Source organism: Phaeodactylum tricornutum, chromosome 1 (genome assembly GCF_000150955.2).
Source record: "Phaeodactylum tricornutum CCAP 1055/1 chromosome 1, whole genome shotgun sequence".
Lineage (NCBI taxonomy): Eukaryota > Bacillariophyta > Bacillariophyceae > Surirellales > Neidiaceae > Phaeodactylum > Phaeodactylum tricornutum.
This window is the reverse complement of record NC_011669.1, coordinates 492,695-508,791: the sequence shown is the minus strand read 5'-3', so window position 1 is coordinate 508,791 and position 16,097 is coordinate 492,695. Positions and strand designations below refer to the sequence as shown.

General features: G+C 46.8%; 6 protein-coding genes across 6 annotated transcripts; 2 read left to right on the top strand and 4 right to left on the bottom strand.

Moving 5' to 3' along the window:
- PHATRDRAFT_42586 (predicted protein) lies at positions 1-2,656 on the bottom strand. The gene is made up of 3 exons (XM_002176560.1): positions 2,565-2,656; positions 1,144-2,434; positions 1-1,062 (listed from the first exon to the last, which is right to left on the bottom strand). The coding sequence occupies exons 2-3, from the start codon at positions 2,403-2,405 to the stop codon at positions 66-68; spliced, it is 2,259 nt and encodes a 752-aa protein (XP_002176596.1). The 5' UTR covers positions 2,406-2,434; positions 2,565-2,656; the 3' UTR covers positions 1-65.
- Positions 2,657-3,595: 939 nt separating this feature from the next.
- PHATRDRAFT_42585 (predicted protein) lies at positions 3,596-4,943 on the bottom strand (the record flags this gene model as incomplete). The annotated part of the gene is made up of 1 exon (XM_002176559.1): positions 3,596-4,943. The coding sequence occupies exon 1, from the start codon at positions 4,928-4,930 to the stop codon at positions 3,596-3,598; it is 1,335 nt and encodes a 444-aa protein (XP_002176595.1). The 5' UTR covers positions 4,931-4,943.
- A 365-nt stretch (positions 4,944-5,308) lies between these two features.
- Positions 5,309-7,288, top strand: PHATRDRAFT_31605 (predicted protein; the record flags this gene model as incomplete). The annotated part of the gene is made up of 4 exons (XM_002177063.1): positions 5,309-5,862; positions 6,325-6,340; positions 6,421-6,646; positions 6,705-7,288. 4 exons carry the CDS (start codon positions 5,309-5,311, stop codon positions 7,286-7,288), a joined length of 1,380 nt encoding a protein of 459 aa, XP_002177099.1.
- Positions 7,289-7,998: 710 nt separating this feature from the next.
- Positions 7,999-12,012, top strand: CDC6 (predicted protein; the record flags this gene model as incomplete). The annotated part of the gene is made up of 3 exons (XM_002177062.1): positions 7,999-9,623; positions 9,689-10,718; positions 10,802-12,012. 3 exons carry the CDS (start codon positions 7,999-8,001, stop codon positions 11,468-11,470), a joined length of 3,324 nt encoding a protein of 1,107 aa, XP_002177098.1. The 3' UTR covers positions 11,471-12,012.
- Positions 12,013-12,432: 420 nt separating this feature from the next.
- Positions 12,433-13,472, bottom strand: PHATRDRAFT_42406 (predicted protein). The gene is made up of 2 exons (XM_002176558.1): positions 13,126-13,472; positions 12,433-13,053 (listed from the first exon to the last, which is right to left on the bottom strand). Exons 1-2 carry the CDS (start codon positions 13,409-13,411, stop codon positions 12,491-12,493), a joined length of 849 nt encoding a protein of 282 aa, XP_002176594.1. The 5' UTR covers positions 13,412-13,472; the 3' UTR covers positions 12,433-12,490.
- A 1,670-nt stretch (positions 13,473-15,142) lies between these two features.
- PHATRDRAFT_9321 (predicted protein) lies at positions 15,143-15,358 on the bottom strand (the record flags this gene model as incomplete). The annotated part of the gene is made up of 1 exon (XM_002176557.1): positions 15,143-15,358. A coding segment is annotated over one exon (216 nt), but the record flags the coding sequence as incomplete, so codon positions are not given.
- Between the last annotated feature and the right edge of the window lie 739 nt (positions 15,359-16,097).

Below are 16,097 nucleotides of genomic sequence, written 5' to 3'. Positions count from 1 at the left end.
GCAAAGTACAAAGGATCTTTTGACCTATTAGAAATACTTTTCTACTCTTTCGCTGGCAACAATGGTCATCTTCTCACATCTAAGGACTTGCTTTGGACATTGTGACTGCCGCAGAAAAGCGCCAACAGCTCTGGCGTGATTGGAGCGAGCGCCCCATTCGTTGCTGGAGAATTTGTAAACACGCAGTGAAAGCATCGTTTTCGCGGATCTTCGTCTGTCATGAGTGTAACCGTCATAAACAAATGGATCCCATTCTTTTCGCACAAAAGAAAATCGGAACACGGTAATGTGATAGCGCTGTAGTCACGTATTTTGGTCATATTGCGCTCCTCTCTGGTTAAATGCTGATCGGGAATCGGCTTAAGGGAGGCAGCAACGATTTCAAAAAGGCTTGCAAGTTTCGAGTTTTGGACAAGACTGAAGATGGTAAGGCGCGCTACATCCTTTTCCGCTAGACCTGTTGCGGTTAAAAAGAATTCGTTCCAAGCAATAATTCGACCTGAAGTAGAAGCCAGAATCTGTGGGATGTTTGATTTGACAAAAACTTCTTCGTAGTCTAGATCAAAGTCAGGATTTTTGTTTTCAGCAGCGGAACTCGTATCATTTGACGAATATCTACTGGTTGAACCAGACGCACCCCGTTTTCGGGGTTCGTCGCCACTCGATTCCGAATCCTTGTTGCTGTCAGTCATTTCCGATATACATTCTGAATTGCAATGCGTTTTTTTTCTGTGCTCTCTTTCCTCCTCAGACTCGGAAGACGAACAAGAGATAAAAGACTCCATTGATGCTAAATGTGGCTTTTTTCGATTCCCTCCTGCAACTGAAGATGCCGCAACTCGCCTCTTTCTCTGTACAGAGTTGTCATCCTCCGCATCAGCTTTGTGGCTACCCGATGAAACTGTGAGGCTTGAGGTTGTACTTTCGGGATCTGATGGATTCTGTTGCGCGTTGTCTTCCTCTATCTTTCGACGCTTCTCCTCAAGGACCGACCGAGCTTTCGCAACTGTATCTTCTTTCTCTTTAATGCTTTTCATCAAATGCTTCATATAATTCCCGCATCTGGATTTTCAAAAATACAAAAGGTTTACGTTAGTACTCCACACTCCGGAACTAGCGCAATGCATTTTTTGAAGTACTCACGATGAGAGTGTGTGAAGTTTGCTCTTCATTCCAACTTGCCAACCGTCGTGTTCCATTTGTATACGCAATTCTTCGATCAGATCGGTAATCCGCTGAGCACGTTTCTGCTCTTTGGCATTCTTGAGTCGTTTAGATCCAATGTCACCATGGCGACCGTCTATAAGTTTGGGGACATGGCTATTATCGTTGTCGGAGTGCTGGGGATGATACCCGTTCACAGCTAGTCCAAAATGGTAAGAATTGTTGTCTTGTAGGACGGGAATTCCAAGCGCCCGTTGCGACTGGATAAAATTGTGCCTCAATTCAACAGGAGCATCGAACAACAAAAATGGGGGCGCGTTCTTACGTGTCGAGGATGTCGAATTTGTTGCCGATTTTCGAGTGTTAGGAGCTTGACATTGATGCACAGGAGTCTTTGTCGAGGAAGGCTGCGGAGCGATTGCTGCGGTAGGTGGTATCGGTGCCGAAGGGGGTCCTTGTGGCGGTGCATATATTGCAGAAGATGGATTCACAACAGGCAATGATCCCATTACAGAAGCTGGATTTAGAACAGGCAATGAACCAGGCGCTTGGAAGAGATGCGCAAGATTGACACCAGCAGCTAAGGCATTGAAAGCCAGTGGAAGGAGATTTAGGTTGCTGTAGTCTATTGAGCCCGCAGCCTTAGCTGGTGTCGCTTCCACAGGCGACGATTGGGGAAATCCCTCCCTTGCCTGGCCTCCCACTTGGAAATGGTCATCTCCGGTTGTAGCAGAAGGGCCAGGGGGCTGAGCAGTCGCCGAACCTTTGTCAGTCATCTCTCTCAACTCATGGGGCAAACAGTTAGAAGCGGTGCTCGATTGCGTTTGTCCAATACTGCCACCACTTCCCGGTACCGCCCTCGCGCAGTTCCCAGAGCGACTTGAACCGCTAACACTTGTACCAACTACTGACGGAATAGACCGTCCTTCTCCCGCAGATGAATCTGAATGTGTCGCTAGTGATTTAGTGCGACTGTCTCCCAAAGATACACTGTGCTGACTATGATTTGGAATACGCTGCGCGTATGCTGCATCAACACCTATCTCAAACGATGGAAGCTGAGGCAGACGCTGAGTCCCACCCCACATATTTTTTTCGATATCGCCATCAGTACTGCCAGATAGGTTTGCTGAATATGCGGCGCTATCATTGTTGTGGCTTGTCTCATTCGATTCACCCCAGCAATCGTCGAGAAGCTCAGAGTCAAAGACTGACAAGTCGATATCGTCGTTATCGTCCATTTCTATAGCCAGCGTGAGACAATTGGGACCTACATCAAACGCCACTGGAACGAGTGAGTATTTGGATGGGCTTCTCTTTCACACGAAAAGCGCTTGCGGATAGCACTGACAGTGAGTGAAGCCTCGTTGCAATTAAGCTGAAGATGTTGCTCTTCTTACCTGTCGGATTGCGTTTTGGATGCTTGAAAAGTTTGATGTGTAATAGGTTTCTTTCGATCACTCCAGATTCTTTGTTTCTTTTTGGCAAAACCCATCAACAGCTGGCCATCCAATGGCAGATGTCTGGTAAAGCGCGCATTTTAGGGTTGTAGTGCCGGCCCGAAGGAGAATCGACTGTGATGGGTCGTTGGGGGTGTGTGTCTTTGGTGTGAACGACAAGCTGCTCGCAGAAAGCTGAGAAATTGGCTTCACACGAATTATAGAAGTACGCAATAGGCAGCTTGTTGAAACAGCTGTTTTCTCAGAAAATTTATATAATCCTTTTGCACATTTTCTCATTTGCAGCTGCTTCCTTAAAAAACACGTCATTCTAGGGACTTTGTGGGTATCGTAGGACATTTTTCCATACTCAACTTTCTATAGCCACAATTGCTCGTGATCAATGCATTTTGAATGCATAGTCAGACCGAAACAAAAGTCTATGCCGGCAGATGGCGTGAAGACATAGCTCAGCTTTTCAGTTAAGTGACAGGGAGTACCAAATTTACAGTTTTTGAGGTACGACGACTTTCCACTCTTTTACTGTGGGACTGGACCAAATTCCAGGCAACTCCATCTGCCGGTTGGTGGCATCCGAGGAACAGGGCATACTTCCCAGAGTTTCTTTCGGATCTTATGGGCCAAAAACAAATCACTCTTGTCAGTCGAAAGACCGAAGCGTCCAACAGCTGGTCTCGTGTTTGACGGTAAAATTCCCGTTCGTGTCTTCAGATCCTCCGTAGACTGTTGTTTGTATTAGTCCTACCCCATTCGAATTCCCGAATGCTCTTCTCTCTAGTATATTATAGGGCTCGTGTAGGCTAACATGTTCATCTAATTGCATCAACATTGTTTTGCGCAATTAACGCTAGTTTTGCAAGTTACGCTACCTTGAACTAGCTAGTGTATCGTTTTCTTTCAACGTGGTAGAATACACCCAAATGTAGCTATGATATTTGGTACGAACCTACCTGAACCTTTCTGAAGCCACGTCAGTCTTGAGTTTCGGAACTCACATCAATGAAGCCTTCCATACCACTTCCAAACCGAACAATATAGGTGTCGCTCTCCACGTCCGGTGGAGGATAGACAAAGACGTTGGTCGATAGTTCGTCATTGGAGTCGCTGCTTTCCCAAGTTGTTCCTTTCCCTAGAAAAGGAAGCTCAATCATGCTGCTAGAACTCTCATTGTATTTACTTTCAGTGCTCTCATCCAGATGGACGATATCCGTACCCATGCGATGAAAGCCAGAATTTTCAAACATATTCGGAAATACACGGAGATCGGATGGAGCCAAATCGACAATCCTGCAGCGGATCGTCTCGGGTAAGGGACTGACTCCAGCTGGGCAATGTTTTGCCCATAGATTGACAAGAAATGTTATTCGAGGGCCGATACCGCACTTTGAAGATGGCCTTCGTTGGGGGCGGAGACCGAAATGAGAGGGTGCCCCATGCAGAAGTCTTCCATCAAACACTAAGTGCTTCCTTTTTCGAGGTCGGCTCACAAAAACTTCTGAGATAGGTGCATCATCGCTTTCACCATACTCCCGAGGAAAAATTATGGTAGGGGGTGAATAGGGAGAGTCAGTGAGATAGGTAACCGTTGATAGGAGTGGAAAAGCACCCAATCCAAAAGCCTCAGCGAGGGCTTCGTCTTTGTCAAAATGGATATCAATTGCCTCATTCCCCTGAGCATCAGGGTCGGTTTGAGCTCCATTGATTTCGGGCAGCGAGACAGATTTTACCTGGACCCACCATTCGGCACCCCCAGCGAGATCGTCCCCCTGCAGTTTGTACTCATTGATCTGATTCCGGTAGATATGCCATGCCAGTTTCTCAAGTAAACAGCAGTGTTCTAAATCCGTTGACGCATCCAACCAAAAAGTTTCCTTTGAATGTTTCACAAGCTCTTCTGATTGAAGGCACAACGCTGAACATAGATCATCGTCATCGAGGGCCGGGATTGAAAACGTCTGTTGGACATACTTGCCGTCCTCACCAGTTGGTCGCTTGGTGATCGAGTTCTCAAACACAGTCTTGAAAATCCCCAGCCGATGAGCAGTTTTTGCGGATCTACCGATTATTTTACATCCACCTTCCAGCAACGCCTCGCAATCACAATATGACGGGCCTATTCCTACGTACTCTAGTCCTTCGTGGTCTTCGTGACACGTTTCAGCACAAGCTTGGCAAACGCAAAGCAAGTCTTTCGCGTCCAAAGAACAAGTTCTGCAAATGAAAATCGATTGGAAGGATTCGCTTTCGCCCGTTACGGCGAACGTACAGCAGAGTTGCTCCGAGTCCGATACGTTTTCTTTCTCCATGCTGATTTTTCTCTCGTTTCATGTATTGTGTGGCCGACATCTTTTTCGACAGCATTTTCAAACGACCACAGGATCATGTTCATCATTCAAAGTTCAAACATGAAATAAATTTGGATTTCAAATTGATTTTACTGTTAATCGATTCATTGTCACATCAATGTCAACTCGACTCCGAACTTCAGAGTTTCCCTTGCAATCATACGTTCCTCGATGATTCCTTGCACATCCCATTCGTCTACGCAGCGAAATTAATCAAACCAAATCAACCTGGGAAGGAAAACACACTGGGCCTGCGGGATCGGTCGATGGAATTGGACAAGAGAGACTGGAAAAGCAAAAGGCCTCATCCTCAGTTCCTCCGCCACAAGTTACCTGTAAATGACATCAAAGTGTACAATCCCGGTTGTGGAGGACGACCAGGTCCTACTTCGGTATGGCATTTGTCGGGTACCTCTTCCGCTGAAATTTGACGCAACAGAATGGGCCATGCAACTGTCACAAATCACGCCTGCCATCATGGCAGCTGAAGGTGACAACGAATACGCCTTCTACCGCAACATACTGGAAGAACCCGATTTTCCATTCGCTTCGATTTTGGAATCCGAAATAGGGGCAGCTATTTTGCGGCACTTTGCTGTTTCAAATCTCGATGACATTAGGTTGGACGATGCATTTTGCGTTCACTACAATATGAGCCAGCACGATACGTCGGGCTCACGACACAAGGACCCTAGCGATATCACTGTCAATCTCTGTCTTGAAAAATCGGAGGATGCCGAAGGTTCTCAGGTACTATTTTACGGCACGCAAGTTCTGCACAGTGTCGAGGGGCGCGCTGAAGACATAAAAGAGGAAAGTTTTCGCTTTCTGGTTGACCAGCATCCAATGCAAGCTACTGTGCACTGGGGCAATCACATCCATCAAACCACAAAGTTAGAAAGAGGGACGAGAACGAACGTTGTTCTGACCTATTGTTACGTTGACCAATCGAAAAGCGATGTTTCATCTAGAACATGTTATTTGTAACTTGTTTTGGCACAGCCGTCCCTCTATGTCATCCCATTGACTGGTCTCTCTCTTGTCCTTTGCCCGGCATGTAAATCGTAGACGAATGTTTTATTCGCAACGACAGCATTGTGGCTTGAGAGAGTGAAGATTAGAACAAACTTACAATGTTTCAATCCCTTTGTCTCTGAAAGTTTGTACTCTTATATTTGTCAATCCTTTTTGAAAAGCTATGAAGCTGCAGTTCTTGTGATATTAGCTGGAATGTGTCCGTCCCTCGCCCGACCATCATGTTTACTGTTGGCATCACACGGCGAATGATCGGCTCACATATTGGGAACCACCGTTCATCAAACCACACCAATCTCGACGACTAACTGTAACTACAGTCTCTTTGGCCTAAAAGTCAGTTACTGCTTTCATGCGGCCTACAACAGAATTACTGCACTAGCATGAAAGATTTGCATGATAGATATTTAACACAGCGACCGCCACCTTCGTTAAGGCGGGGCGGTATGACGATATTCCTGTTTGCAATCCTTTGTACATTCGCGTGCCGATATCAAGTCTTCATCCGCGCCCAAAGCGATGACTACGAGTACGTTCAAGCGGTTTTGGAGGAGGATGAGCTGTATGGCGACGACGATGACGCGAGCTTGGACGAATTACAATACAAGGCACAACAAGAAGAGATCCTAAGGCAACGACAAGGTAGATGAATTGCGCCGCCGAGAAGAAGAACAAAGACATGAGGAGGAAAATCGGATAGCACGCGAAGCCGTGGAAAAGCTACAAAAAGAAAAAGACGAAACGTTTGAAAGAGAACTAAAGAGCTTGAACGAGCAACAGCAAAAAATTGCCCGCAAGCAGAAGAAACGGGACTCTAGGACGGTGGAACTAGTCTTGAGAGCTGCCCGCAGTGAAAACTACTACGAAGTCTTGGGATTGAGAAACTGGGAGATTCGGATCCCTCCACGTCAAGTAAAAGTTGGAAGCTTTGCTCTAAGGATACCAGGTTTTTCCCTTTTCCATATCTCGACAGGGGCGATTCGTAAAGCATATCGATCTTTATCGAGAGCTGTGCACCCCGACAAGAACCGGAATGCCAGAGCTGAGGAGGCTTTTATTGCCGTGGAAAATGCTGCTACAGTACTTTCCGAAGAGGACTCCCGTTCGGAGTATGACCAGACAATATGGGAAGTCCGAAGGGAAAATCGACGGAAGGTTTTAGCCCTCGCAAAGAGTGTTGTCGATAGAATGTTTGGCGCAAGTGTGCGTGCCGTCGCTATCCTTCGAAAAATTCTTGGTCCTTTTTCGTTTCCAGTGTTTCTATTAGGCCTGCTCATTGTATAAATTGCTAGCAGCTACTTTTTCATGTCCACTTTCCCAATTTTCAAAAGGCTTCTTTCCGTTGATCCCGTAAACACGCAGGCTGCATCCCAGTCAACTCCTTGGCACGGCCACTCCAATCTAGACTCACAAGTACGCGCTGGATGCAGTGCCTCGCCTAGAATGATGTTGGAATATTGTACCGGTTCAATATTCTGTGTGCAAAAAACCGAACGCGAGCTTGGTTTCTATTCCTAGCAAGACATCCATTGAAGCAGTTTTTTGCTGTTGTTGCAATTTACCAAAGCACAATTTTTCGCATTCTCTCTCTAGAAACAGTATGCTGAGATTGACGAGTAGAACAATTAAAGACCTAACTAGAGTCACTCCGTACAGGTAGTTCACTTGCAGTCATGGCTTTCGTTGGGAGTACCATTTCTTTCGATCAGCTTTTGGTCCGGTTTTCGATCGGGTCTGGTCGTCGTAGCGTATCGAGGAGGACTGACAGTGACAGCGAATTGCAGTTGAGCGAACATGTCGTTGTAGGGTGGAATTCCACCGACGGCTAACTGGCGCCAACTACATTTTTCTGGTACAGAATACCATGCCGACTTGCATGATTTAGAAGAAATATCGCGCCGGACGAAATACGCGGGCTTTTTCATTTGCCAACAGACTATGGACGCTTTGCAAAAAGTCGGCCTTTCGAGTCACATATATACGCTGGGGTAACCATGGCGAAGACTCTTTCATCCTCGACCGCGACGGCTATTCCCGATCTGCAGACATCAATTGAAGCCAGAGAGGACCTTGGAGACTTGTTGTTTCATGCTAAAATCAAAACGAGCGATGGAATGGTCCTTTGGCCGTGTATGAAGTTTGCCAGCGGGTGCGACGAAATTGTTCAGTGGCTGGATGGAACGGAGCTGCTTTCGAAACGTCGTCAAAGACAGTGTACCGTTGCAATTCTTAAACAAAAATTGAAAGAACCTGAGTCTATATCGAGCACAACGCCCGTGTTGTATCTTTTGGGGGAGAAATTGCCGCAGGGGACAAGCCGTATTCTCTTGCCCGAACGATACGAAGTCGATCCGATTTTGATGCACAATCTGGCTTTGGACTTTACAGACGCAGACCTTGACTACGTCCAGGCGTTAGATGAGGTTCTCAAAGTCTTGGAAGGAAACTTAAGCAACAGCGCTGCCTCGAAAATGACATGGCGTTCAAGCAGCAAGAAAGAATTGGCTCCGTTGACTGGCTTGAGCAGCACGATTGCGGAACCTGCGACCATCCCTGACGGAGTGAGTGCCAACGGCCTTCCGTTTTCTACAACTTCCCGGAGATCACACCGAGAGAGTCAAACGCAGACACACGTATCGCCTGAACGAAGCGTCCTAGAAAGTGTTGGATCGAACCTCTCAGACCTTAAAAACCAGCCCACTCTACGCTTGGCCAGCACACCAACAGCAGAATCTGATTCCGACATCCAATCTTCCGGGACGAAAAAATCAAAGAATGCTCGTATTAGTATGGAGCCTGCCTTGGCAGAGAACTCTTCGCAGAAACCCAATGACGTGACACCGAAGTCAGCTTCGTCTGAGACACGAACTCGGACGAGTACGCGGTCTAGTCAAGGATCCGCTTTGAAAGCCTCGACAGCCTCCCTGGTGGATTTCTCGGCACCAAGTACTTCCCTCACCTTGAAAACATCCAGCGTGCAAAAATCCAAAGTTTCGACCGCGAAAAAATCGAACCGAAAAAAGCCACTGCTTGACGACACTAGTTTGGAACCGATTCCGACATTTCACAGGGTTCGCAAGCTCCTTATAAAATGTGGCTTTCTCTTTCGGCAGAATACTTATTGCCGCCCTGGTATGGATCCGAGACGGAACCCATTGGCCAGGAAAGGTGAGGACTATTTTGACAACGAACACGATTTCCGGAAGCATGTTTGTGCCTACGGATTAAATTGCAGCTCTTTAAAACTGACGAAAGACGAAGAAACGCTCGTTACGCAATGGGTTCGCTATGCAATCGTGGACTTTGCTGCAGATGCCACATGCATCCCACAGCACGAGCTGTTATCGGTGTCCCGAGCTGAAAAGTTGCTTCTGGATGTGGGCGTACTGGATGTCAAATACATCAATGGTATTGACGACGCGTATGTATACCCGGGGACAAGTAAAGATTCCTACACGTTCGGAATGAATGCTTTTATAAAGGGTGGAAACAATACGGAGATGTTTATGAATCTGGCGCGCTTTGGTATTCCTGATGGATGTGATTTCAGCAAAGTATCCAGAGCCGACTATCTAAGTCTGCAACTTCATTTGACAGAACCTGGAACCATCGATACCTTGTAAGTTCTATCGCTTCAAGTATAGGCTGTTCTTGTGAAATCTCACGTAACTATTTTTTCATCAGTGGGACGTTTGAGGACCCTTTCCCCAGCGACACTGTGGTGCCGAGAACACGAACCCGCCGAATGTCAACTACTACCCCTGCAAAGGTTCCCCAGGAGTATCAGAAAGGAAAACGAGCAATCAGCAACTACAGTCCTACCAATATCTCAACTGTGACTAACGATTCTGTGTGTGACAACAGCAGCGTTGTCTCCGATAGGAATGAGAAAAAGCGCAAGGCAAAGGCTTCTTCTAGTAAGCCCATGAAGTCGCCTCGAACTGTTTCGACTGTTGACGCGGAAAAAGATCGTACCGGTGGCGATCGGTCACTTTCTGCCCCTGAAACATATGCTGCTAAGTGGGCTCCTATGTTCGAAGCGTTAGAATTGCCCAATATTGAGATAGAATTACCGTGTGAAGGATTAACGAATGAGCAAAAGCTCACGGAATGCCTGGAGCGTCTCAATGCCTCGTCGGAAGCAATCGGTTTCAGTGTTCCGAGGGATGGGGCTTTCGCCAAAAATTTAGGCTCGATTTACGACTTTATTATGGAAAACGTCTCAGATGGGACCATGGGTTCGAACGGAAACTCTGCACTCTATGTATGTGGGGTGCCAGGAATTGGCAAGACTACAGGTGTGAAGTGGTGCTGCGATAAGTCGTTAGAGTTAATTCAACGTGAGAAAAGCGATAGGTTTCGCACGCCCCTCTTCTGTGTCATGAGCGCTGCTTCATTGAATTCGGTCAAGAAATTTGAGGAAACGCTTTTCTCGTCAATGGCAAGCGCCATTTCATCAGTACATGCTACAAAGGAGGGAATTTTGCGAAAACTTCAACGTGGGAAAGAAAAAGCTGTACTCTTTTTGGTCTTAGATGAAATCGACCATCTGGTTTTGGTGAAGCAGGGTTCAAGCAAGAAACGAACGGGTGGAGAGAAAATTTTGCAGTGGCTTCTTGATTGGGCCGCTGACCCAAAAATCCCCTTTGCTCTGATAGGCATTTTCAATTCAATCGGAAATGATAGATTTGGTCGTCTCCATGAAATTGGAAAGGTAAATTTCTTGTTTTGAATTCTGCCGGTCCCAGTATCCTTTGTTCAACTTCCTAACTTAGCGAAAATATGCTTTCTATACAGTTCAGGAATACCGTTACGTTCAGTTCTTACGATCACAACGAAATTGTTTCCATACTCAAATCTCGAGTTGGGAACAGGATCGTGGCCCCGAACGCGTTGACTTTTATTGCGAAGAAAGTTCAGCAGAGTAGTGGTGATGCCCGAAAGGCGCTTGAAGACATGTCTCTTGCCATAAAATTCTGCTTGGATTCTCTTTCAGACAGTGAAAAGACCAGCAGAAATAACGCAATTTTGGTGAATATGCAACACGCAGTTAAGGTTTTTAGTGTGGTGAGCAAGGACTTTCAGGAGAGAATATTGACCCTTCCCTACTTGTCAAAGGTTATTCTGTGCGTAGTCGTGACATTGGCCCAAGCCAAGGTTTCAACAACGACCGTTGGGATCCTAAAACGTGCAGTTACTGACTGCGTCATGCAGACTAACGAAGATGAACTTGTCAGCTTGGAGAACTTTCAATTCATGCTGGCGGACCTCGTTGACAAAGGTTTGCTTTGTTTTGAAGGGAAGGGCAGCGAGGATGACTTGTGTCAGCAACAGCATATGCCTGTTCGTTTGGGTACTCAACTTGATGACGTCGAACAAGTCCTGGAGAAGGACCTTTCCCAACAGCAGTTCTTTGGCAAGTTACGTGCACTTGCAAGGGACAGGGCCACAGAGTTTCGCCGATAGGGAAGCAAGACTTAGCTTAATATGAACAAGCAGTGTTGGATTTTTGCAGGTTCTATTCTTGCTTCATAGTCTGCATTGCCTGCGCAATTTGTAGCCTCAAACAAAGACATTCCTTGTAGCTTAGGTCTACGCCAGGAAACGCCAGCAGCAAACGATGACCCTTGCCTCTTCGCTTTACGCGGAAAAGGAGTTCACTGCATACTCGGTACGCCAAAATTCTCTCAACTACTACGCAGTCTATCACTTGATCCTTAGGAATGAATGTTGCTTTCCCAATCAATTTCGAATTTTCGTTAGTGTGTGTTGTCTGCATCTGTACCCCTAGTGGATAAACATACACGGCAACCGCTGTCTTCTTTGAAATAGAACTTATCGTCCACGCAAGGGTCGCCACCAGCGCTAAGATAGCTCCAGCGGTAAATATATATGGGTTATCAAAAGCGAGCGAAGTGGCAAGGAAAGCAACGGTCGCACCTAGGCAACCCAATCTCGAGCTCGTAGAGAAAGGCTCCACCATACTGCTCCTGGACTGTACGACGAAGATCTTTCTTGCGGGCATCATAAATCGTCGGGCGATTTCTTCGTTACCAGTACAAAGAATACATCCATCGCTCACCACTCCTGCAATGTTTGAGAGACCTAACTGTTAAATGAACCAGCAAACACTTTTCAAGTAGTTCACAGTCACTATGATATCTCTTCATGGTACAAAGACAGACTGATGTTGCGATTTTTGGAACCTTCAAAATTCCGTTCAAAGGTCGTACGCCGTGTCAACCCGCATAGTTAAACTACGTGGTGTCACGTTGTCTACATCACTCCACCGAGTGCGTAGGTAGTCATAGTCAGTTATTTACATCGGGTGAAATCAGATCAAGGTTACATCGGTATCGACAGCGTAACAGTTCATGTAGGCGATAAACCAACATTGATCCTAGTCGCTTGCTCGTCAATACTACCTTCGGAGAAAAATGGTATTGATTATAGCATAAATTAATTACACAGAATCATTTTCCAAGTTTAGGCAGGGATCTTGGCGTTTTCAAGTTCGTACAAATCATAAATGGCATCGAGCTCACTCATGTACTTGTCGAAGTCAACCTGCAGCTTACGAATGGCACCAGTCTTCGGGTCGAAGACAATAGGGTGTACACGGGGGATCGCAGCAGGGGCGCCCTCTTGGTAGCTTTCAATGCGCTTTGCCTGAATTACTCCAGTCTTGTACAGGTTTACGCACTGTTCGATCACGTTCAGGTCGACAAGACGACGGTGACGGTCTTCGGGGTCCTTGATGGCGTCGAGTTCACGAGCATGGAGACGGTAGACATCACGGATGTTACGGAGCCAGATCGAAAGCGGAGGGGCATGGTCCACGTTGGCGACGGAAGCACGGACACCACCACATTCATAGTGACCACAGACGATAACGTGCGGGATCTTGAGGACGTTAATTCCGAACTGTATGGCAGACATGACAGCCAAGTCGTTGTTGACCACCATGTTGGCAATGTTGCGGACAGTCAACATGGTTCCAGCCTCAGTTCCCATGATCATGTTCGGAGGAGCACGGGCATCGACGCATCCTGTTCAAGTGTCCCAAGATCCAGTGAGAAAATATGCATCGAAGGCAAAAGTGCTGAGACAACAAAACGTACCAATGTACAAGTACTTGGGAGAGTGGACTGTTCCCAGGGTGTCAAAATAAGCGGCATCCTGCGCCTTCTTGGTTTCAATGAATTTTTTATTTCCATCAAAGATCTCAGTGATGTCGAGGTCGTATGACTTCTTTTCGGCGCCGCCAGCGGACAGAGCAGAAGTTGCGGATTCCGAAGACACCTCAGGCATTGCCTTAGCGCCGAAACGGAATGCCTTGTTGGCATTGAAAGCCTCAACAGAAGTGGCGCAGGCCAAGAGAGCGATGGAGGCTGACAAGAACTTCATTGTTTCGATGATTTTCTGCTAGGAATTGTGATGAAACAGTTTCAAGATGGTCGGTGAGCTGTGAGAATGTATTTTGCCGTCAAGATCGATGATGAAGCTCGTGCGTCACTCCCTACGGCATCGTGACGTATTCGAGGAAAAACGTCACCTTTCCGGGTATCTTGATGATAATATCCCTTAAATACGTTTTTTAAAACCGTTAAAGGAAGTTCATTTATCATCGTCCACTCTGTATTACAATTTATAGATATGAAAGCGATATAGAAGTCATTGGTAAGTCGAAGTCTTCTACTTGTCTTCGAATTCACTCTGCTGACGTCTTCCAGAAAAGGAAGCTGAAATCTTGAAGTGTATAATGTGACTCATCGATGACGCATAATTGTTAAATCTTCAGTGTCTTTGGTCAAGATCGAAGTCAGATGTCGTTCTGCGTCAGGCAGCGCTTGATCGATTCTGATCATTGATACTAGTAGGGTGGGGCCGGAGACATCTCGCCTGTCGATGTCTCACGAGTGAGACGAAACTTTTGCACGACTATGCGGTACCTACGAGTCGGCATTCCGAAACCGACCGAGGAAGTTTGGCAATTGCCATCATAAGAAGCGGGAGGTTCAGGTAAGGGTATTTTTGTCAACATCCCTCACGAAGCGGTTCAAAGGCTATCAAAGATCCGTGGCTAAAATGGCAGAGCCTCTCATTGGGGTTCTTGCTCTTCAAGGCGCGTTTGAAGAGCATCAAAAATGCTTGGAAGCGGTTGGTTGCCGAACAGTGCAGGTACGAGACGCGACATTGAGCTGCACCAATGTTGATCGATCATTTGCCTCTGGCTACGAATCGATCTTATTTTATGTTTATCTTGTTTTCTTCTGTAGGTACGGACTCCCATGAATTTGGAAGGCCTCGATGGCATCGTATTGCCTGGCGGAGAATCCACCGCCATGGGATTGATCGGAACCTCATCTGGGAAAGATTCGTCCGGAAAAACCATGTGGGAAGCTTTGCGGGAATTCTCACGATCTAAACCAACGTGGGGGACTTGTGCTGGGATGATTTTACTTGCTGACAAGTGCGTGGGAACCTCCGCGGTGATTGAAGACGGCCAGGCACTCATTGGTGGTATAGATATCACAGTGTGCCGAAATTACTTTGGTTCTCAGGTGTCGAGTTTTGAAATGGAAACACCTTCACCACCCGGCATGGAGCAGAGTGGTTCTTTTCCTGGAGTATTTATTCGTGCACCATCGATTCTATCAGCTGCTCCCGGTGTTGACATTTTAGGAAAGGTAGTTGCTATACCTTGTCGATCAGCAGCAGTTACCTTGATGGAATTGGAACGCAAGATTTCTGCTGGTGAGAATGTTATCAAGATGGGAGTAGTGGATGCTCTGGATCGTACAGCCGGTATTGACTATGTCGTTGTAATGAAACCTGCCGACGAGAGTCAAAAAGCAGAAGAGGAAGAAAGTTCCGAAGAATTTAATACTATAAGTCTCCCAGGCGCCGCCGATGGAACTAATGCACGTCAAGTCATTTGCGCCGCGAGAAAGAACAATATTCTCTGCACAGCATTTCATCCCGAGCTGACGGACGACATCCGCTGGCACCAGTACTTTGTCGAAATGGTAAGAAGTTCGTAAAGAAGTACGTGCTTTGTTGTCGCCACACGAAAGGACTTTCGCAGAGAATGCTCGTTTACACAGTAATGGTACTTGCACGTTACGTGCATTGATATTAGTGTCGCTGGTTAAAGCTATTTTTCGAGTCATAGCCCTGCCGACGTTGAGGGTCGTTGAGGGTCTCGTAGGCAAGTTTCGCTCGTCGAAACATATCTGTGGTATCATTCGATATGTTTTTGTCTGGATGGTACTTCAGAGCCATCTTTCGATAGGCTTTCTTTATTTCATCCGATGTTGCTGATGTAGCGATTCCGAGAACGGTATAGTGATCAATTGATTGGTCAGAACCTGGGCTTCCCACAGAGCCACTCCGACGATAGCCCCTACTAGATTGACTGTCCTTTTGTTGTTGATCTTTCTCATGCCAATCGTTCGAACGGTTGTGCCATGAGCGGTGTTCTGTATTTGAAAAAGAGTCCCAACGTCGTGGACCACCGTCGCTTTGGTTATACCAGTGCTCCCGTCGTTGCTGAGCGTTTCCTTGCCAAGATTTGTTCGCAAAATTGTCCTGCCATCGCTGACGCTCTTGGCGGCGGCTCGCCTCCTGTCTTGCAGCTGTCTCGGACTTTCGTTTGGCGATGTACACTCCTTCAAGCTCACTATTAGCAACGGATATATCAGAGTCAGTGACGTCTTTCGGACCGTCAAAAACACAGGGAGTAACAAATCCAGTAGAACCGTGGGGCACCTTACGAGCCTCATCGACGAGCTCTAGCCAAAGCTTATACTCCTGTATCGCTTCTTGGTAGCGCTGCAAGCGCATGTAACATCGAGCCCGTCGAAGCATTGCCTTCATATAACGCGAATGGATGCGTAGGGCTGCTGAGCATTCTTCTAACGCTTGGTTGTAGCGGCGTAAAGCCATGAGACACGCTGCACGGTTGCAGTGAAGAACAGCATGAAGACGGCCACCTGCATTCGTTTCTTCCTGGCCAAGCAAGCCATCCGAATCAATACTGAGGCATGTTGCATACTGTGCAGCTGCAAGGTCAAAATCCCCAGCCCGAAAG